This window comes from Lonchura striata, chromosome 2 (assembly GCF_046129695.1).
Source record: "Lonchura striata isolate bLonStr1 chromosome 2, bLonStr1.mat, whole genome shotgun sequence".
NCBI lineage: Eukaryota > Metazoa > Chordata > Aves > Passeriformes > Estrildidae > Lonchura > Lonchura striata.
In genome coordinates, this window is record NC_134604.1 from 60,431,951 (window position 1) to 60,454,855 (window position 22,905).

Consider the following 22,905-nt stretch of genomic DNA (forward strand, 5'->3'; position numbering starts at 1 on the left):
AAAACGTATTTTGAAAACACCTCAAAGTGACAGTAACTTTCTTCCTGAACAGCTAAGTTATTTCTGAATAGCCGTTTCATTATTGTGGCTATTAGTTTAGGCCACAAAATTAAAGACAAAACCATTAAAAATAAAGAAATCACTGAGTCCAGTTATCAGGCTATTTAAGATTTGTAGCATTTCCAGAAAAAACTCCCCTGCCTGGAAAAGATTATGTACATTCTATCTTTGTTAAGTTTATTACATGATGTTTTGTAACTCTGCTACTCCAAGACACTTTCTTAGTTCTGCAGCCTTCTTCTCCAACTGCTGAATGTTCCAGTGCCATTGTCTTTTATTTGACTGGACTTTGTTCAGTTGGCAATGCAGACGTTTTAATATAGCATCATATCTCTTATTCTGCACCTAAAAAAAGGAAAAACAAACATTTAATTCCAGTAAAACTATTTACAGAGGTGAGCTCATCTCACCTAATTCTGTCCAAGTACATATTCTGACATTTGGCCAAATTATTCCACATTTATGTTTAGCTACTGAAGAGACAGAGACATCTAGGAAGCCATTCACAGAATTACTAGGTTGGAAGAGACCTTCAAGATCATCGAGTCCAACCCACACCCCAACACCTCAACTAAACCATACCACTGAGTGCCACATCCAGTCTTTTTTAAAACACATCCAAAGATGGTGACTCCACCACCTCCCCAAGCAGGCCATTCCAGAAACTTATGACTTTCTGTGAAAAACATTTTCCTAATATCCAACCTATATTTCCCTTGACACAGCTTGAGATGGTGTCCTCTTGTTATGTCAGTTGCTGCCTGAGGAAAGAGATCAACCCCCGCCTGACTAAAATAATCTTTCAGGGAGTTGTAGAGAGTGATAAGGTCACTCCTGAGTTTCCTTTTCTCCAGGCAAACACCCCCAGCTCCCTTAGTCATTCCTCACAGGGCTTGTGTTCCAAGCCCCTCACCAGCCTCATTGCCCTCCTCTGGACATGCTCAAGTGTCTCAACATCCTTCCCAAACTGAGGTGCCCAGAACTGGACACAGCACTCAAGTGCACTCACCAGTGCTGAGTGCAGGGGGAGAATGACCTCCCTGCTCCTGCTGGCCACACCATTCCTGATAGAGGCCAGAATGCCACTGGCCTTCTTGGCCACCAGAGCACACTGCTGGCTCATGTTCAGCTAGCTGTAGACCAGCACCCCCAGGTCTCTTTCTGTCTGGGTACTGTCCAGCCATACCATCCCCAGCCTATAACGCTGCAGGGGGTTATTGAGGCCAAAATGCAGGACTCAGCACTTGGATTTATTAAACTTCATCCTGTTAGACTCTGGCCATCCATTCAACTGTTCCAAGTCTCTCTGCAAAACCCTCCTACCCTCCAACAGATCTGCACATGATCCCAGCTTAGTGTCATCCACAAACTTACTAATGAAAGACTCCATCCCCTCATCCATGTTATCAATAAAGATATTAAACAGAACTGGCCCCAGCACAGACCCCTGAGGGACACCACTGGTGACTGGCCCCAGCTGGATGCAGCACCACTCACCACCACTCTCTGGGCCTGGCCGTCCAGATAGTTCCTAACCCAGCACAGAGTGCTTCTGTCAAAGGCATGGGCTGCCAGCTTTTCAAGGAGTGTGCTTTGGGAGACAGTGTAAAAGGCCTTGCTGAAGTCCAGGTACACATCCACAGTCTTTCCTGTATCCACCAGGCAGGTCATTTGGTCATAAAAGAAGATCAGGTTGGTCAAACATGACCTAGCCCTCCTAAACCCATGCTGGCTGGGTCTGATAGCCCGGCCATCCTGTAAGTGTTGTATGATAGCACTCAGTATGAACTGTTCCATAACCTTACCGGGTACTGAGGTCAGGCTAACTGACCTATAATTAACAGGATCCTCCTTCTCACCCTTTTTATGAATGGGCATCACATTGGCCAGCTTCTAGTCATTTGGAACCTAACCAGAGAGACAGGACTATTGGTAAATGATGGAGAGTGGCTTCATAAGCTCATCTGCCAGCTCCCTCATCACCCTGCGATGGATCCCATCTGGTCCCATGGATTTATGAATATCCAAGTATCCCAGCAGTTCTCTGACTGCCTCTTCTTGGATAATGGGGGAACCATTCTGCCCCCCAGTACCATCAACCTACCCAAGAGGACAGTTGTCCTGAAGGCAAGTCACCTTCCCACTAAGAACTGAGACAAATAAGGCTTTAAGCACTTCTGTCTTCTCCTCATCTGCAGTTACTAAGTTCCCTTCTGCATCTAATAAAGAATAAAGATTAGTCTTACTCTTCCTTTTACATTAATATATTTATAAAAACATTTTTTATTATCATTTACAAAAGTCTCCATTCTAAGTTCAAACTGAGCTTTGGCCTCCCTAATTTTTTTCCTACATACTCTAGCAGCCTTTCTAAATACTTCCTAAGAGACCTGACCATACTTCCAAAGATAATACATACTTTTTTAATTCCTAAATTCCTCCAAAACCTCCTTGCCCATCCAGGCTGGATGTTTGCCTCATCAACTCATCTTTTGGCACTCAGGGACAGTCCTGTTCCTGTGCCTTCAAGATCTCCATTTTGAAGCACGCCCACCCTTCCTGAACTCCTTTGTTTTTAAGGAGTGCTTCCCAACGCACTCTCTGAATAAGTCTCCTGAATAGGCCAAAGTCTTATTAATGTTCCTCCTGATTTCACCAAACATTAAGAATTTTATAATTTCATGATCACTATGTCTCAAGCAGCCTCCAACCACCACATTTCCTACCAACCTATTTCTATTTGCAAATAACAGATCTAGCATAGTCCCTCCCCTGGTGGGCTCACCCACCAGCTGCAATAAAAAGCTATCCTCCACAGACTCTAAAAAATTTCCTAGACTGTCTTTTTTCAGCTGTATTAAGATCCTAGCAATGTCCATCAGGTTGAAATCACCTACAAGAACAAGGGTTGATGATCCTGAAACAGTATCTAGCCACTTATAGAATGAGTTGTCCACCACTTCATCCTGGTTGGGTGGAAAATAACAGATTCCCAGTAGGATGTCAGCCTTGTTCGCCTTCCCCTAGTTCTTACCTGTAGGCATTGAACTTCATCATTAATACCTATGGCATCCAAAGCCTCCCTAATATAAAGGGCCACCCCTCCACCTCTTCTCCCTTTCCTGTCTCTCCTGAAGTGCTTGTAGCCATCCAGTGCAGCGCTCCAGCCATATGAGTATCCCACCACATTTCCATGATGGCAATTACATCATAGCTCTGCTGCTGCACCATGGCCTCCAGCTCTTGTTTGTTACACATGCTGCTTGCATTGGTATACATGCACCTCAGCTGGGCTATTGATTCCACTCCTATCTCAGGCTTACCACCCTTGGGCCTGCTTCCAGACAGCCCAGATGCATCCCCTTCCTCCTTCAAACCTAGTTTAAAACCCTCTCAACAAATTCTGCCAGTTCATAAGGTAAACATCTTCTACCCTTAATAGAAAGATAGTGCCCATCTAGTTCCAGTAGGCCAGGTGCCATAAAAGTTGCCCCATGATCAAAGAATCCAAAATTCTGTCAGTGACACCAACTCTTGAGCCACTTATTGATCATGTGAGCTCTCCTATTCCTTCCACCATTTTTCTCAGCCACCAAAGGGACCAAGGAAAAGACTACCTGTACCCCTGTCCTATCAATTACTTGAGCTAGTGCCATAAATTCCCTTTTAATTGCCCTGATACTCCTCTTTTCAATCTCACCACTGCAGCCTGGAGTATCAGCAGTGGGTAATAATCAGAGAGCTGAATCATGCCAGAAAGTCTCTCAGTAATATCCCATACCCAGGCCTTACGGAGGCAGCAGACCTCTTTGTGGGGTGGGACCAGTCAACATATGGAGCCCTCTGTTCCCCTCAGAAGGGAATCACCCACCATGATTACCCTTCTTTCCTTTTTGATGTTAGAGGTGGTAATCCTTCCCACAGACGAATCATAATTGGGAGGCTCACTGTGCAGATAATTTTCTTCTAAATCATCTGGCTGACTCTCTAGATCCAGGGGTTCATACTTATTCTGACATGGCACCTGGCTAGGGAGTGGAGGTTGGGAGGATTACTGCCTCCTCAAGTAGGTACCCTTCATCCACCAGGTGTCCTTCTATTGTCTGACAGTGAGAGGCATAGGAGTCCTCTGACTCTCGGTGGGCCTCCCTCAGGGATGGAAGGGCTGAACTCTGCCAATCAATTTCCCTTTCACTGTTCATGATACTCCTTAGTCTTTCAACTTCCTAAACTCAGCCACCAGTGAAAGGAGATCATTCGCCTGTTCACACCACAGGCAGGTTTCCTCCACAACACCCCCTAAAACCACTGATAAACTCAAACAGTCCACACAGGAATGGGTCTGGACAGACACTTCCTTTTTGCAGGATTCCATTTGATTACATACATTCATACTAACTATAGCTTTCAACTACATAAAAACCATTACTACCAGAAATCCTAAAACCTACCAAACAACAGAAACACTGCAAACAATGCACAGTAAACCGTACTTAGCAAGAAAACCCACAATCCTGTGCAAACTGCCTTGAAAACTGCCGTGCTGCACCTTCAGAGACATATCACACCCCTGGTAGGCGGCTCCTATTCACCACACTCCCTAGAGGCTTCATTTAATCAGCGCACTACTCAGTGATGGAGGAAGCCCTGCCTCAGACCTCATGACCCTCAAGCACAATAAACACACCTGCTCAGCATTCCTACAAGCAGCCACTCAGCAACGGGGGAAGCCCCACTCTGGTCCTGCATGGCCCTCAAGCATTCATCTGACTTATTTCAGATGTCTGGTTTAGGACATGAATCATGCCTCACTTCCTTTCCATTAAGGAAAGAAAAGCTCTGTCATAATAAGACCTTATGTGTAGAGTTCAGCGTGGGTATCTACTCTGTAGAGGTTTAAAATTTAACTAAGTAAATACCACAGAAGAACAGCATGTCACATTTCTGACAAGGCTTTGCATGTGGAAGATTTGCGGTTCCAAAATGAGAGGTGAGAAAGAAGAAATTTTCATTCTTTGACAAGCATGTTTGTATATAAATGAGAATACAAATGAGGTAACCTCACTGACTGTAGTAGCATGTTTATAGCTGCACTGCATTTAAATGGTAGATTTTTCTTAGGTAATACTGCAGCAATGCAGGACTGTAAATTCTGCCCTTATTGCTGCCTTATGTAGAGAAGTAAATTTGCATTCTGAAGTGTTAAAAGAATTAAACACTCACTGCAATAAAAACAGAAATAATGAGCATTCCCTTAATGAAATTTGGGCTTACTTACCCTTGTTTAAATGGCATATAAGTGGTAGTGTATAATTACTCTTATGTCTGCTTACTGAAGCAGACACAAGCTTTATTACACTGTATTTCACATGCACATGATGATGTACAGCTGCATCAGAACCCACAGCACTCTTGGTGATTTCCTGCAAATCTCACTGCCTAAATTTCACAAATAACTAGGAAACTGCCTCACTGGTGTTCTATAAATTACTGCCTTCCTTATTGACAATGCCTTGTTACCTCAGGTTACCTCATTGCCTTCATGTTACCTTACCCTCCACTATAATTGTTTGCAACTTTTTGAGGGATGCTGTCAGATTCACTCATCTGAACAAGTGCTTGGGGCATCTGCACCACTAGGACTACATTGTAATGAAACATCTATGATCAATATTATCTGCTTTTTTTAGAAATGTGTCCCTAGCATCATCATTGGGAACAGTCTGGCACATCTGCTGAGGGAGGGAGCACTAATATGATTACTGGAGACAGGGAAGGGACAACATTGTGTTTTTTATTGGATCTTCCATACATGAAAGTCAAACACTAGAAAAAGAATTGTCTGGGCACTCAGGATATCTCCACCACCAGGGTCATTTAAGGACACGATAGGTAAGTATCTGCCAAGAGTAATACAATCACACACTGGCATTGGGGAAAGAGGACAGCAGGGGAATAGACAGGATTGGGGTTTTTTTTAATTACTTTTACATAACAACAAATTTTCTATCATTTGTGGATATCTTGAATTATCCTTATGACTGAAGCCTTGACCCTACATAGATAACCAACCTGATTAATTGCTGACAACCCTGTCTATGGCTGGGAACAGGATCTGATTTTCAAGAATTGGGTGATGGGGCTGGCGCTCAGGAAAGAGAGTAAGAGAAGGTCCACAGGCTTAAGAGTTATAGAATATACTGAGCTGGAAGGGACCCATTAGGACCATCAAGTTCAACTCCTAGTCCTGCACAGGACATTCCCAAGTGTCACACCATATGTCTGAATTGTCCAAATGCTTCCTGAACTTTGTCAAGTTTTGATGCTATGGCCACTTCCCTAGGGAGGCTCTTCCAGTGCCCAGCCACCACCTGGGTGAAGAACCTTTTACTGATATCCAGCCTGAACCTGCTGACACAACTTCCCTTCCCGCAGATCCTGTCACTGGTCACCCCAGAGAAGAGATCAGTGCCTGCCCCTCCTTTTCCCCTCACAAGGAAGCTGAAACTGCAATGAGGGCAGAATTGACAGTCCTGCAAAGTCCTCAGAGGCTCCTCATATGGCTACCCCTCAAGGCCCATCTTAGCTGCCTTCCTTTGGATGCTCCAAACAATTACACCAGGTGCCAGCAGTCTGTAGCTGAATTCCACCACTGCAGCTCAATAAAACCTCATCCATGTGCCTAGTATGTCACTTTATTCTTGTGCTTGATTTGAATATCCTTTCCCAAGTTGTCCTGAGGACTTCTAGGTATAAATGTCTCTGTCTATCCACTGTCAGTTCTTATATTAAAAATTGGACTATTTGCAGGAGAGTTCTTAATAGAAAATAATACCCTGAAAGGCTTTGGGTTTGAACCTGTTTCCTTCTGAGACAAAAAGAACATATAATCCAGAAAACTGAAGAACAGAGGTGATGGTTGACCTTCACTATTTAATTTTGATTTTGGTAACAGAACAAAACATTATTTTTAGGCTACTTAATTTAACTTTGGGTTTAGAGAATTTTCTTAAGAAGATGTTTCCTTGGTAATAAAAAAAAATCTCAAATGCTGACTGGAATGGTAGACCTATTCTAAAGCAGTTGTGTTTTACTTTTCAGGTTAAAAATTCTCTCTGCTCACTGTCACATGAAAAAAATGATTCTTTCTTCCTCCTACATTATACAATGGGCAACAGACCTAACCTTAAATCAATTAATCTTTATATTATTAAGCTTTGCTCATTAAATTTTGTGGCATTTATTTGAACTGACAAGATAAATGATATGAAACTTCCAAATGAAAAATTGTCTAATCATACAGGGTATTTTAGTAAGGAAGAAAACAAAAAATATAGTTCAATTATTTAAAAGAGAATGTTTTAGCTATTGATCAGAATTTTATCTTGTCAGCTAATTAGGAGCTGCTGTGTTATTCCTAATTTAATGTCATCTTAAATTAGGGAGATTCCTGGTGCATTTGATTCTTCCACTGATGAGTCATCAAGTCATGAATAATCAAGGCAGAAGTGAAATGTAAAGTATTTCAGAAGTATTACAGAAATTTTAAAATGTGCATTTTCCAGGAATCACACCAAAAGTTTACATATGACATTCTTCTCAAAATATTTCAGAAAAAAATGTTCTTCACAGTTAAGTTCTGAATTTTAGAAAGACTTTCAGTACCCAGAATATAAGACAGCACCATTACTGCATGTACTTGAACAATGTATAAAGTAATTCAAACTTCATTTGCATTATCTACATTCCATCAGGAGAACTGCAATTAAATTTTCTTCCAATGACTCACCTCAATTTCCTTTCTAAGCTTAGCATGCTTTTTCTTCTCTTCTTCCAGAAGATCTCTTTTTTTATTGATTAAGTCTTTCAGTGTTGTGATTTCACTTTTTAAAAGTGTGATTTCTTCCTGCAGATGTAAGTCAAGATACAGAAGTCCACTCCTTCAAAGGTTGCACAGTTTGTCTAATATACTTATTAAAATTGTGTAATCTAAACAGTCTCAGTTAATAGAGATGAGATAAAGGTCTATAATAAACATTTTCACAATCAACCTATTAATAATAATTAAAATAATAATTTAGGATGGGTAATTAAAAATTAACTATTAAATATTTTATCACATAGTTTTACACTATAAAAATATATACTCTTGATCTGAAATATGAGAACTACAACATTACAGTACTTTGAGCTCAATCTGGTGGTCTTTATTTAAAGTGCAATTAACTGCAAAATGGAAAAATATTTAATGAAATATTTTTTAGAGATATTTTTAGGAAAATACTATATTAATTAGTCTTTATTTACCAGTATTGAAAGGTCTGTTGTACAAACAAATTTTCATCAATTTACATTAATAGAGTACCATCAAATTTTCAATAATGCAAGTTACATCAAAGTTGAAATTCATGATCCCATTTCAACTTCATACTTGTGTTTGTCTATATATGGGCAAAATTCCATTGTGAAAAATACCTATGTAGTTGTTATTAGTAAAAAATTGTAATTGGGTCAAGTAAAACCAACTGTGTTACAGTAGAATAACAAACATGTTTTTTCTCTCTTCTCATTTCTTTCACCATCTCATCTAATCTATCTTCTGTTGGCAAACAGCTCAAATTTATTTTGTTGACAGCAAAGTTTAAAGACTATTGTGTTCTTACCTGAAACATGTAACAATATGACAATCTTCCACAGAATCTGAAAACTGTCCATGTATGTTATCCCATGGTAAAGTTTAATTTACAGTTCTGTAATATTTTCATATTTGAGTTCATTTGAACACACGGTATAAACAATTTTTACAACCTTAAACAGATAACAATGCTGATATTTTTAACTGCATATTGAAGCAATTTTTTTTCCACTTAATGCAGCATTATGAATTACCTATATTCTCTTGTAGTCAGCCCCTCATGAACCATAAACATGTTAGACAAAATAATCATTATATGAACTGTATCGAAATTATTTCACATAAAAGAAAAAAAAAACCCAAACAAAAAGGAAATATAGTACCTGCACTTGTTTCATAACAGATCCTTCTGGATTCTGGAGATCACATATTAACTCCTCTTTCTTTGCCTTTAATTCTTCTACAACCGCTTTCTTTTTAGCAAGTTCAATCATAACTGGCAATTTACTTTCCATCTCCCAAAAAAGATGTTTATGAGCCTTTATTTTTCCCCGATATTCATTATTTCTTGCAAGTATCATCTCAAACTCCTCTTGTACTGTTTCTGCCTCACACCTCAATTTTAAATTTTCAGAATACAGGGCTCTGACTTGGGCCTCCAGATTTTCACAGCGATATTTTGTCACTTCTATAGCATCATCTTGCAGATGTATTTCCCTTTCTGTTGTCTTTGTTTCTAACAGAATAGAATTCATTTCGTTGTCTAGTTCCTGGCACTTTGCCTGTAAAATATTTCAGTGTTCATTTAAGAAATTTTTTTGGAGGAAGATATATCTAGTTAAACACTGTAATTTATTCAACAGCCTTTTTTTTTTTTTTTTTCACTTGTCTAATGTGAATTGAATGGAAGATAATTAGACTTCTATTTCTTAATCATCATCTTAGGGCACAATGTAAGAATACTATCTTAGTCTTCTCCCCTTAGATTGAGTCTAAAATATTAAATAACATACCTTTGAACTCACTTTTTTTTAAAATACCTTACAGTTGCAATATATATATATATATATATATATATATATATATATATATATATATATATATATTATGATGTTTGGTTAGAGCTGGTGAAGTCCTAATCAGACTAAAAAAAACTAAAGATGCCAAAAATCCTTTGAAAATCTACAGACACATAGAGGAGTGTGTCAGGTGATGGAACTTAACTAGACTGTTCAACTGAGGAAAAAATCCTAACTTCATCACAGTAGTAGCTGAGAGTTGAATTAATCACAGCTGTTTTCAACCCCATAAGAAATATGTATGTAGTCCTAAAAAAGTATCTACATCATCTCACTGACGAGAAGTGAACAAAAGCACAAAGTAGTACTTCAAACCATCATAAGAAATGACAGAATCATCCAGGTTGGAAAAGGACCTGTCATTACCTAGGACTTTCAAGTTCTGTGGGTCTGTTTTAAAACAGATACTTGTTTTTAAATTGCAAGATTGCAAATTATTGTTGCAGCATCATCAGACTATATTTTGGGATACAGGACGAAGCTTCTTGTAAAGTGTGGCCAGTCCACTGACATTCCTAAAAATACAAGATTTCACTGCTACTTCAGAAATGTTATTTTTGTGCAAAATTTCAAATATCAGTTATTTCAGTTGTAGAGCTATGCACAGATGTTATAGTTGGAACTCTACTATTTCCACTTGCATTCTTCCATGATCAAAAATGTTGACTGGAATCATCTTTTCTCAGACTTAAAAGTAAGTTTCGCAATAGAAATTTAATCTTGAAGGTTAAACAATAATTGAAAGCTTGATAAAAGATAAAAGAAATTATCACAGAGTCTTCACAAAAACTACATCTATCCAGTGTTCTACAAAACAATACTGAATAATACCAGTATTTAATGACTATTTCAGATTCCCACTTTAAACATAAGGGGGAATTAAAAAGTATTTTGTGTCAAAAAAGATGCTAAGGAAAAAAATTATACAGTGTGGTGAAAATCTGAAAAAAAATATTAATTTTTAAAATCCTTCCCCCACAATTTCTTAGGAAATTACAATTTTTTTAAAAAAATCAAAAAGCTCTAACTTTGCATTTAGTTGTTGTGGGTTCACTTTTCGTGTTCAGACCAGTATTTTTGTTTTGTTTTTTCCAAGCAACAAACCAACGTTTCACCTGCTGTAATGAATACCTAGCTGTGTTGTGGCCTTACAAACAACAATACACACCCACGGTTTTGGCTGAGCCTAAATGCCACACACAGCTACAGAATAGCTGTCTTACACTTGAATGCACTCGTCCATTAAGCACCACCAGCTTCTCTTGTTCAAGGAAATACTTCTTTATCTAATGAAAAATAGTTGATTAAACTTCTCTAAACAAGGTTTATTACCTGCAATTGGGAAAGAACTGATTTGCTTTTTTCTATGTTTGACACCTGTGACTGCTGCTGCTCTGCAACTCGTTTTACAACTTCAGCTAGTGATGGGGAATTTTGCTTGGCCATTTCAGGCCGAAGTGAAGAACTGGAGGGATAAAAAAGAGGTGTATTGTTTTATCTTCTTTCTTTTTAGTTCTTGTAGACAAGACGATATTGAAGGCTGTCCCGTGGGATCGCAGGTCGATATATTGATTTCATTTGGTTCATTTTTAAATAGCAAGAACAGGTTACTCAAAGCTAATCACTGAGAATTAGAACCCTTTCTTGCAGAATCTCATAAAATAAACCTGCGATGTGATACTGCGATGTTCTTCCGGCTTCTCCGCAGAGCAGACAGCCGGTTTGCGACCACAGTCCTAACTTATTTAAGTACCCTAAGAGCATCTCAATGCCCGTGCTCTCGCCTTTCCCCCAGTACCGGCGGTGCTGCGGCCGCCGCCCCTCAGCCCGCCGGGCCCGCCAGCGCCGCACGGGGAGCCGGGAGCGGGGCCGAGGGCGATCCCTGCCGAGAGAGGCCGATCCCGCCGGGAGAGGGGCCGAGGCCGATCCCTGCCGAGAGAGGCCGATCCCGCCGGGAGCGGGGCCGAGGCCGATCCCTGCCGAGAGAGGCCGATCCCGCCGGGAGAGGGGCCGATCCCGATCCCGCCGGGAGCTGTAGGGGCGGCGGCGGAGGGAGCCCTCAGGAACCGCGCGTTTGGGGTGCCTGGGGCCGGCCGGCTCCGCGCCCTTTGCTCCCGGGTGCCTCGGGCCACCCCGAGCATTGCATCGCACTGCGCTTGCTGCCGTCCCTTGTGCGCGGAACATCAAGCTTTCCCGGGCATCGCTGGGTTGCGAAGGACAAAAGATGTGGCCCAGTTTCCTTTGGCCTATGCCGTGCCCTGCTCTGTAGCCACGGACTTGCTTCTGCCTCGCTTGTACGCCTCTAGAGACTTCTAGGGAGTTTTAATCCTAAATCACACCATTTTTATAACTCGATTTTTAATTTTTTTTGTGTTTTTTATATTTTTATAACATATCTAATTTAAAATTACAAATATTATATGTTATGTTAAGCAACCTAATTATATATATTATATATCATATTAAGCAACTTACATACACAAATAAATATAAAAATACTTACAGATACATTTCTAACAACTGTTTTATAAACTGATAGCTCATCACTGCATATGACCTATTTATTTCATCCCTTTTCTGAAGTGCCATGAGCTAAATATAGTATTTCATTCAGGAGACGTCAATTGCAATTTTTCAATACTGTTTTGTATCCTGAATATTTTCTGACCTTTTTCTTTTCAGCATTCTGCATCAAAAATAACACCACTAATTAGTTTTACTTCCTTAGTCTGGCTGAGGAAAGAAATTATTGGATTGATTTCTCTCCACCAAGCAGTTCCCCTGTTAATTTTTAATGACTTAGCTCAGTCACATTTGGCAGTGGGATGGAAAGCCTCAGAGATGACCGATTTTTGCAAACTTCAGAGAAAGAGATGTCTGGGTAAGGAAGGACGTGATTGCCTCTTCAGTCCCCTTCAGGAGAGAGAACAAAGATTCAGCTTTCATCCCTCTGTCCAGAACATGCTGAACAGAATAGCAGGAGAGAAAATGGCAGAGCAGTCACCACACGTATTTTGGACCTGGCAGAAATGTAGGTTTACTGTGGTTGCAGAGAAAGGAGGAACAGGGGACAGCAATTTATGGGAAATCGGACTTTATTAATTCCTCTGTCCATTAAAAATTACTGTCCTTTTTTTCTTGCCCCTTTCTTCCGTCTATATGCTTAATAGTCATGACTATGATTTCAACCCAGCTGAGGTTATGTATTTATTATCTTTTGATTCTTGCACAAACCCTGATATCAATTCCTCATTTCCTTGCTTGCCTTTTAACCTTTGCATTGTCCTGTCAAAGGATTAAGACTTCTTCACTTAGCTGTGTGAAATTCCCAACTGCTGCAAGGCGAAATTGCCATCCTCATGTGAGACCTGTGGCCCCAAAAGCTGACATTGGGTAACCTCTCTATCTGGGTCCAGATTACACTTTTTCGTGGCTGGCTGCCAAATTCTTCAGTGGAACATACAGCTACAGCTCAGAAAAGGAAACTCCTTCGCTCTGCACAAGTTTTCCTTTAACTTCTTTGTGGGGCTGTCCTGTTTGGCTGCGCCATGCGATGGGGGGTTGTTGGTGTGCGGTTGTGCAAAGCTGGTGCGGCAGAAGGTGTGATCACAGCAGGGTTAACGCCGCTTCCGCCTTCAAGCTCCCCAGGCACTTGTTCATCTTGTTGGTGCCTTGCAGTACAGTTTGTTCTTTCCGGTGTAACCAGCTGCAAAGCAGGGTCCCGTCAAAAAGAAGAAATACAGGTTCCCACTGCAGACTTGCATAGCATAGGAATTTCCAGCCTGTGCAAATCAGCTCCAAGATTGAAAGAAGTGAGACATATAAAGCTGGAAATGTCTGTGTATTTTATCAGACGGTACCTTTCAGAATGCAATAGGATTATCCACCTGAGTAAGTAAACTCCTGTGTTTGTGAAAACTGTGTGTTCTTCAGTATTTTTATTGTCTGTGGTGATTTCTGTTTCCTCAAACTTGCCTAAAAAGAACCTAAGTTAAAAGAAGAAAAATGTTTTATTTTAATCCAGTTTAAGAGGCTTAAATGTATTTCTTTTTTCCCCTAGTTTTTGGATTTTCTTTTTTATGTTTGCTCTTGTTGAAATTTTACACGTGCTATTATCTCTGTTCATTTGGGCTGCTTCAGTGACCTGTTTTCTTTCTCAGGCCATCTCTTTCTGGCAAATGTTAAATATCTCCTGCTATTTTAATTTTCAAAAAATTATGTCTCTCAGTTTCTCTACTAATATAAGATGACCAGCAGGATTCAAAGATGCAGGAAATTGTCCGCAATCTTTTCTTGGCCAACAGTGCACTTTTAGAATTAGATTTCTGGGGTTCTTGAAAATTGCTTTTTTTGCATCTCTCTTCCACCCTGGGCTGTCTCTTCTCTGCAGCCTTTAAAAACTCTGCAGGTTTTATTTCCTTCATTGTTCTTTTTCTATATTCATTTTGCTTTTCTACATTTTGCTCCTGTTACCTTCCTTACTTCTCATATTGTTATAATTTTCTTTGACCTACTTTTTTTGATATCTGTGCAAGAAGTCTCATAACTTCCAAACGTTTGTACTGTCAGTTTCAGGAAGTGAGAAAAAGCTAATTGGTAGCCTTGGTTCAAGTTTCTGCAAGTTTTGTCTTGAATTGTTTACCAAAATGATCAACTCCTTAAAAATTCCTTTATAACTCCTTAATAAATACTTTTTTTTTTTGGATATGGCTTCGATGGTACACTGGGACTGTAGAGCATGTTAATTAAAACCTGAATAACCATAAATACTTCTCCCATAAGCTAAAAGGTTGCTATGCTTGGCAAGCATGTATTTTGAGAAGGTTTTTTTTTGGTTTTTTTTTGTTTTTTTTTTTTTTTTTTGGAGTGACTTAGAAAGGAATCAGTTTTGCTATCAGTTTTGCTATGATTGTAAGCAAATTTATTCTGACACCACTGTCCTTACTAGGACTCTGTGATGCAAAGCTGGAAGGATACAAGGATGAATCAGCCCCATTGTTCCTATGTGTACATCCCAATAATTGGCCCTGTGGAGTTTTGCAGTACATACACAACTTAATAACAATATATGCAATTACTTCTACCTCATCAAACACTTTCCTTCCACCCTTTCTTTGGTGGTATTTTTCTGGGCAAGTACAAGAACACCAATGAACTCTGCCTTCCACTACTGACATATCTGAAGTGGAGCAATAATCTTGTTTTGCACTACATCCCTCTGTTGTGCTGTCTTTCTGGGACTATTGGCTATACTTTGTTGGGGATTGTGCCACACTCAGTCAGGCCTCCCTCAGAGGGTGTCAGGGTAGGGAAGGAAATACTCTGATTTCCCAAGTCATGGTCTTTGGCATGAGTGTGTTTCTGCACTGTTTTATTAGCAAGCTCTTTCCTCTAAAATCAATTATCAGCTGTGTGTAAGTAATACTCTAAGCAAAATCAGAAGTCATAAATTCCTTGGCAGTTGCTTTTATTTGCTATCACATTTTAATATTTTCAGCTCACCTGTTTTGATAGTCTCCAATTAATCATTTTAAGTGTTCAATTTGCAGAAAGGAAAACATCATTTTCAGTCAGGATTATTTTTCTTCCAGTCTGGGGGAAAGAACAATGAAGAAAAAACAGAATGTTTTCTGTAAAACCCTCTCTAAATAAGCTGTCTTTTAAAACCACAAAGGTCTTTGACCTCTCATTTTAGTGGAGAAATTTTGGGAATCTACAGACAAACATAAAATGCCTAGGAGTACATCACATCTACCATAATGATAGGCCTCGAGTACACATGGAAGTAGTATTTCTGCAGGGTAATGAAGTGATGTGAAGCCAGAACATTCATGTGGTTTCAGGCAAATGAGGTCTTGGGGCAGGAAAATTGTGCTAGGCATTATTTAGTGTTGTTAGTTCTGGCAGAAGAGCATTGATTGCAAAGACTTAAAAGATTCTCAAATTCCTTGTTCCTGCAAAGATATTAATTTTCCTGCAAGTAAATTAATATTTATGCACAATTTGTTGCTGTGAAAAGAAAAAAAAAAAAAAAAAAAGATGGTGTTAAAGAATACTCTGAATTATTATGGGGTCTTACAACTGTTGGTAAAAGTGCATAGATTTGTCCTAGATCAAGCACAGTGTTTAGTACTGAAATATAAGTAGGTGTGTTCGAGGTTCCCAAAACAGAGGGATTTTGTCCCAGACCTCTGGATGCCTGCACTGGAAATGCAAAGATTATCAGAGAGAGAGAAAAGAAAGTAAGACACTTGTGAGAGGATATGTAAAATAGCCCCCCATAGCAACAGAGAGAGGAAAAGAAGGATTTTCAAGTTTCCTAGCTTGACAAGTTTCCTACAAGGTAGACCTAGCTGGGCTTTGATCAACAAAGTTCAAATAAAGGAAAAAAACTAACCACCAAAACTGGAATTACACCATGGACCACAAAGTAAAATGTGAATTACAGGATGATATTGGATAAGCTGAACACATCTTGATTCCAGAGTGGAGTGCAGCTAGCATAGTGAAAAAGCTGAGGTAAGAAGTTGTGCACCGTATTCTCTTGCTTTAATTTAGTTCTAAGTACTTCTTCCATTACAAGGTAAAGTGTCAGTAACCACTACTGGGTTCTTGTGCATGCTGAAAAGGAGAACTACCCTGGTCATATGCTCCTTCACACAAAAGTCTGAAATTAGCAAGTCAATTCTTTTGGAAATGCAGAAGGGAGAAGTACAAAAGATCTTAAGAAGGTCTATGGGAAAAAATGTCATTGCCCCCACAGCTCAGCACCCTACTGCCAGGAGGGGTAGCAGACATGAGCTCCACCTCAGACCTAAGTATGTTAAACACTTCCAAAGAAATTGTTACAGAAACTCCTCCAGTCACAGGAAACCAAAGGACCTCTGTATTTGTTTGAATCATGGAAGCTAGAGGACAGCCCATCAATCATGCCAAGAAGATCCATTAGGCTAATGAAGGTTAATTGATTCAATAAATCTAATCTTATGTACCAACCTTTCATCATCCCTCTCCTGGGAAAGACCTGAAGTAGGTGGGGTGGTAGGGAAATACCTAAATGTTTAAATATATAATTATTCCCATTTCTGCTAATTTTCTTTTGTTGGAATTTCTTTTGATGCAGCTGGGAAAGCCTAAGTCAGTAATTAACTGCTATGTACCTTCTCTACACAGTATCACTGAATTAAATGTCATAACATGATTCTGTGTTTGGACTAACAGTACTGTTCTTGACTTTTTGTTTGTTTTTCATGTTTTGTTACTTCTTGGCAGCTGGAGAAACCTTTAAATATCCTGGAATATGGTGGAAGCTGTACTGATAGATATGTTCAGCCTCCCAGCCAACCTGCTGAACAACATCCATGGATTACTACACAACACTCTGGAAGCTGTTGAGAAATGCTCTCCCATCCATACTCCGTTTGTTTATGTCATGTGTTGCCAGAGGCAGGGGAGTGAAAGGAAAGGTGAACAAGAGTTCTTACTTCCAGTTCTGAGAGGTTTTCAGAGTCTGAAGAGAGGACTGGAGGTGGTATGTGCTCAGACTACAGCTGCTGCTTTATACACCGTGAAACAGAGACTGGATGAAAAAGACCTGAGCATCATTAAAGTTATTCTCCCTACCTTAAGAAAAGACTTAATGAAAGTATATATAGACCATCTCTTTACAGCAGTCTACCAGTTTGAATTTGAGGATTTACAGGTGGTACCTGACAGTGAAAGCCTGCAAATGTCAGAACATCAGCATGAAGGGCAAATGCTTCCTTCACAGGATGTGGCACTCATCCAAAGTGAGATTCAGATGTACTTGGAAAGCCTGCCAAGCCTGAAAGGGGAGCTCACCATCCTCAGATCTTCCCTGATCCCAGGTAGAATGTTCCAGCTAACAGTTTTTACAGAGATTTACCAAGCATACTTCTTCCAGGGAGTTGCAAAATGAGTAAAATTTGGAAATGCCTTCAGGCATCAAATAACTCTATATGATGTTGTAATAGTGTATAATGTGTATAAGAGGAAGAAGTGTCAATAAAAATACAGCAAAAGTCTGGCAAGGCTGTTTCAGGCCTGATCATGACCCAAGGAAAGACAGTCCTGGGTTTGTGGAGGGCAGACTATAAAATCTCCTCCTGTCTGTGTGGGAATTACACCCTTCGAGAGTTACCATCATAATTTGGAAAGGCAGGATAAGAGTTTCTGCTGGTCTGCAGCCCCAGACACGCCTGATGTCTTAGCGTCCCTGCTGTGGCATTGTGAGCAAGAAGGAAATTAGGAATCCTTAAATCTAAATGCCACAGCTAAATCCAGGGTATAGCAATACTCTACTTGATTGGCTAATTCCAGATCACTTCACTATAAACCCATGTAATAGCTGGTTTGATCTTGTTTTGAAAGCAATTGTTTGTTGTGTTTTCTTGCCTTGGCAGATGATATTTTCTTACATGGGTTCACCACAAGGACAGGTGGAATCTCCTACATACCAACTCTAAGTTCCTGCAATCTCTTCAGCAGCTCCAAGCGGAGGGACCCACAAGTTGTTGTTAAAGAAAATCTCCGCCGGCTAGCTAATGCTGCAGGATTTAACCCAGAGGCTTTTCACAGAGTCAAGGTATCTTATAAAACAATGGATTCAAGTAAATGGATCAGATATTCCTTCATGTGTCACTGGCTAAATTGTAGGCATTATTCTTATCTTTGTCAACAAGAACCTTTGATAAGCAGGACAATTAAAACATTTATGCTAGCAGCTTATCTGAGGGGATAGCCATCCAAACTATCAGCCATTTGTCACAATATGGAGAAGCAGCACTGATTCTTCCAAGTCTGTTCTAATATTTAACTTACATACAAAGCAGAATAATCAAATAGATGATCAGAGCACTTTCTCCTAAAAGAAAAATACACTATTGCTTTTATAGTGGCTTTCTACTGGTGCATCTTTGTGGCATTTGATCAAGGGAGCACCTGATTTCCATGCGTAATCAGTTAGTGCATAAGACTGTTTCATGTCAAAGGAAGACCTTGTACTAGTCAGAGCTACGTTGTTTTGCAGCCATATCACTGTCCACATTCTGGTTTTGTTTTGACAGGTTGATCACGCTAATGCTGTGTGTGTTGTGGGAAAGACAGAGCCTGACAGCTATGATGGAATAGTTACGAATCAGAAGGGTGTCACACTGGCAGCTCCAGGTGCTGACTGCATACCCGTGCTGTTTGCTGATCCTGTCAGAAGAGCCTGCGGTGCTGCTCATTCTGGTAGGAATTGCACTCCCTGTGCAATGTTGAGATTTCCTGGGACTCAAAATGAGATACAAGAGCCCAAAGCTGGGCTTTCTTCTATCTGTTCCAAACAATGCCTAAGTGCAAACTTGGCTTCTGTCTATTCCAAAAAATATCTCTAGCTTGAGCCTGTTAGTTAGTCAGTTAGTTAGTTTGTTTTTCCTTAAAAACAACATTAAAACACTTTGACCATATTATAAGAATATATTTCTGACATATTTCAGTTGTATTCTCACTTAAATGTTGCAAGCACAGAGGAGCTGTGAGGTATGCTCTAATTGGCCAAACCAGGACACTGGGGAAAAAGAACTCTGAATTCTAATCTAAACACTTCTCTCTAGTTTCCATCTCCACAAAATTATGGTAGAAAACTGATTGCTGTGGATGTGAAATTTGGGGGGAAGGAGGAGGCTTTCTAAGCTAATTTATTATTAGATATAAATACTTAATTTTAGGTGTAGATGTATCTCCTAATTTATACCTTTAATAATTGCATATATTTTTAGCTGCTAGAAAATTAAAATGAAAATTTATACCAATTTTTTTCAACCCCTCATTTCTCACAGGATGGAAGGGCACATTGTTAGGAGTGTCTATGGCCACAGTGAATGCTATGGTATCCGAATATGGCTGTAACATGAAGGATATCCTTGTGGTGCTTGGCCCGTCTGTGGGACCTTGCTGCTATAAACTTCCTCATGAATCAGCAAAAGAATTCCACAGAATTGATCCAAAGTGTGTGAGACTATTTGACTCTGCAAGTCCTTATATTGATATTAGAAGAGCAACAAGGTAAGCCTCCTGAGGGAACAAAAGATTAATTCCACATTTATTACAAATAATTATTTTGATACTGTATTATTCAGCACTAATAATGGTGAGGGTTCACAACAAAGTACTCTCTAGTTCTTTGCAGATCAAGAAAGGATACTTTTGAATTAATGGTATTTGCTCACTTTTGCTGGATTTCAGCAATCATTTTATTGTTATATTGTTGCATATTTTTAGTTTATGGATTATAGACAAAAGTTCAAATTTAATGTGACTTTACAGGAGTCCTTTCCTACAGGTTGCAGGAAAGTAATTATTTTAGTCTAATACTGAAAAAAAGCCAAAAAAATAAAACAAAACAAAAAAAACCCAAAAACAAACAACCAAACAAAAACAAAAACAAAAAAAAGCCCCAAAAAAACCAACAAAACAAAAAAAAAAAACCAAATGAAAGCCCCAATCACAATATTGGCACAGTTTGTTCTGTTGGTATTTGAGGTTCTGCTTTAATGATAGTGCCTTATAGAATGTGAGGATGTACAAACAATAATATTTTCTGATTATCTTTTTTTTTTCAGGATTCTTCTTGAGAGAGGTGGGATTCTTCCTGAGAACATCCAAGATGATTCTATCACAGACCAGAAGCAAAACGTCACTTTCTGTACTGCATGCCACCCTGATAAATTTTACTCTCACTTTCGTGATGGCACTAACTTTGGGACACAGATTGGCTTCATATCAATCAAAGACTGAGACAGCATCTCTTAAGCCAGAACAACATTTAGATAATAAGTCTGATGCATTGTCTGGCATCCTGCTCTCCTCATAGAAGTTTTTTCCTCCTTTCTTTCACAGACTTGTAGTAGGGAATCCATGGGTCTTGAGATTCTCCTGCTTGTTCCTTCTCTTGCCCTTCTGAGGCAAGAATAAGTACATATAATGTGGGCACAACAGTTCTTGTGTGAGACAGGGTGCAAAGGAAACAAGGACAACCCACACCAGTGGCAAAATCCTTCTACAAGATCCAGATACAAGCTCCAAGTTTATGGATCCTCCTTGACCAAATATTTTCCAGAAACCTCACTATCTTAAGTTGGTGGAAGCCCAAACAATGCCAGTCTTCATTAGCTTCTGGTTGAGATTGCTGAATGACACTAAGTATGACATTGCTAATACAGGAAGGGAAACCAGTATTGCATGTTACCTGTTTGAGACACTTAACTTTGATAGTTTCAGCTGAAGTCTTGCAAAATTTTGTGCATGGGATTAATTTTCTTCTTTGGATTACTTTAAAGAACTCCAAAATATTTACAGGCATTTTCCTATGGAAAATAACTTTTAAGTGAGAAGTAAGTCGGCTCCTTTGGGGCAGATATTGAAAATATATGAACTCTCACCATTCTGTAATTGTTGTAGGAAAAGTAGGACTAAAACCCTTAATTTATGATGTGTATATTCATGTGTCCTTAGGATTTTTTTCTTAAAACAGTGGTGCTTTGATAATGTCATTGACATAGTCTCAACAATGCCAAGTTATACAATAAATAGCTAAAAAGTTATGTGAATTTATCCTGAGTTAATTTTACTGACCAGTAGTTCGACTTACATGTCTCACTAAGCAAATTCTGATTGTGCGCTGTTTTCTTTTGGCCAGTAGAATAACGCCTGTAGATTTGACAATAGACACGATGTTTTCTGACACGCAGACAGTGCGGGATTGCTGAGAGTAAAGCTGTGCTGATCGCGGCTGCGGAATTGCCAAGCGCAAGCCTTGTGCCAGCGGCGCTCATGACGCGCTTAGCGTCTTGGGCTGCGGGCGCTTTCGCGGGCTGCCTGCTCTGCCCGCTAGGGGTCAGCGCTCGCTCGCTGCTCTCCCAGCCGCACGGCACACGCTGCTACTTCTGCCTCTGCAGGCTTCTGCCAAGTTATTCTAATATCTGTGCTTGAGGAATAATCTGTTTTCATTTTGGTCCGGAGCTGACTGAATTAGACCTTTTGTTTTCTGGAAGAGCAGGCATTTAAAAAAACCTTCCTTTTTCCTGTGAATGGTATTTCTCAGAGAAGAGCCTGGCTCTGAGTATATTCTCTGGTTGTAACCATCTACAAACAATATGCTTCTGCCAACTATCTTACTTCTTCAGAAATATTTTTCTGCTGCTGTAGCCCTGCAGTCATTGACAATCTTCAGTTACCTTTTTAAAATCCCTCCTTTGCTTTCACCATTCAGCTGGCTTCAAACCAGTTTCAGGATCCAACAGGAGCAACAGTCACACTACTCAGTTGAGAGTTGCCAAGCACATTGCTGCATGCTAGCTAATGGTGTGTATGGTATGCATTACGTGTATTATTGACTTGTTCTAAATATAGGATATGTAATTATATGGACGCTGACAGGCTTATCTTGCTGCAGTAGTTAAAAACACCAACCCCAAAGCCTACACTCATCTTTTAGTTGTGTCCCTTTGCCCTGATTTCTGTTCCACTTTATGGATACTAACTGATGTAGCAGTGAGGTGAGTAAGGTATAGGGGCAGTAGCACTACATAGCTTTCAGTACCTGCATCTGAAGCTCAGCCAAAGCTGAGTGCCCTTCACCTAACCCTTTTCCCTTGTGTATCAAGGGTATGCCATCAAAAACAGCTGGGTTACTTGGTTCTGCACGGTGCTTGACAGCTGAAGCATCATAGGGGCCCATGTGCCTGCTGTTGTCCCATCTCACCTCAAAGATGGCTTTAAACCAATTCATTTATTCTTCCAGTAAGTAGAAAGACCTTGCAGTTATGCTGTTTACCACAGTTCAAATGCTCAACAGTATATTAGGTCACATTAACATGATATTGAGAGTAAGTCTTGTCTTGTTCTTAACCTGCTCAAAGATTACAGTAGAAATTTTATGTTTAGAAAAATACCATTTAGAGATCATGATAAGGCTGTGCAAGTTGGAGAGAATATCAGAATGAGCAGAGACACCAAAGGCTTCACCTTTTGGAAGACAAAATATTACCACAATTGTTCTCAACTTTTATATGAATTACCTAGACTGTAAACCCTTCAAGACCAGAAACAGTCTTTTGCATATGGATG

The 22,905-nt window shown here is 39.7% G+C and overlaps 2 protein-coding genes across 2 annotated transcripts; one reads left to right on the plus strand and one right to left on the minus strand.

Moving 5' to 3' along the window:
* Positions 1 to 240: 240 nt before the first annotated feature.
* Positions 241 to 11,220, minus strand: CCDC122 (coiled-coil domain containing 122). The gene is made up of 4 exons (XM_021530906.3): positions 11,107 to 11,220; positions 9,079 to 9,477; positions 7,850 to 7,966; positions 241 to 405 (listed from the first exon to the last, which is right to left on the minus strand). The coding sequence occupies exons 1-4, from the start codon at positions 11,218 to 11,220 to the stop codon at positions 241 to 243; spliced, it is 795 nt and encodes a 264-aa protein (XP_021386581.2).
* Positions 11,221 to 13,534: 2,314 nt separating this feature from the next.
* On the plus strand, positions 13,535 to 20,635 carry LACC1 (laccase domain containing 1). Its single transcript, XM_021530895.3, has 6 exons — positions 13,535 to 13,665; positions 17,047 to 17,642; positions 18,198 to 18,379; positions 18,861 to 19,026; positions 19,617 to 19,842; positions 20,400 to 20,635. The coding sequence occupies exons 2-6, from the start codon at positions 17,075 to 17,077 to the stop codon at positions 20,572 to 20,574; spliced, it is 1,317 nt and encodes a 438-aa protein (XP_021386570.1). The 5' UTR covers positions 13,535 to 13,665; positions 17,047 to 17,074; the 3' UTR covers positions 20,575 to 20,635.
* The last annotated feature ends 2,270 nt before the right edge of the window (positions 20,636 to 22,905 follow it).

Bases quoted from the DNA above. Each gene is read 5' to 3' on its own strand.
- CCDC122 (XM_021530906.3), bottom strand. From the start codon at position 11,220: ATGGCCAAGCAAAATTCCCCATCACTAGCTGAAGTTGTAAAACGAGTT. The intron at 9,478-11,106 runs GTAATAAACCTT...AATATTTTACAG, and splicing joins CAGTTCTTTCCCAATTGCAG to GCAAAGTGCCAGGAACTAGA. The intron at 7,967-9,078 runs GTACTATATTTC...TTACATCTGCAG, and splicing joins CTGTTATGAAACAAGTGCAG to GAAGAAATCACACTTTTAAA.
- LACC1 (XM_021530895.3), top strand. From the start codon at position 17,075: ATGGTGGAAGCTGTACTGATAGATATGTTCAGCCTCCCAGCCAACCTG. The intron at 17,643-18,197 runs GTAGAATGTTCC...TTGCCTTGGCAG, and splicing joins CAGATCTTCCCTGATCCCAG to ATGATATTTTCTTACATGGG. The intron at 18,380-18,860 runs GTATCTTATAAA...TTGTTTTGACAG, and splicing joins AGGCTTTTCACAGAGTCAAG to GTTGATCACGCTAATGCTGT.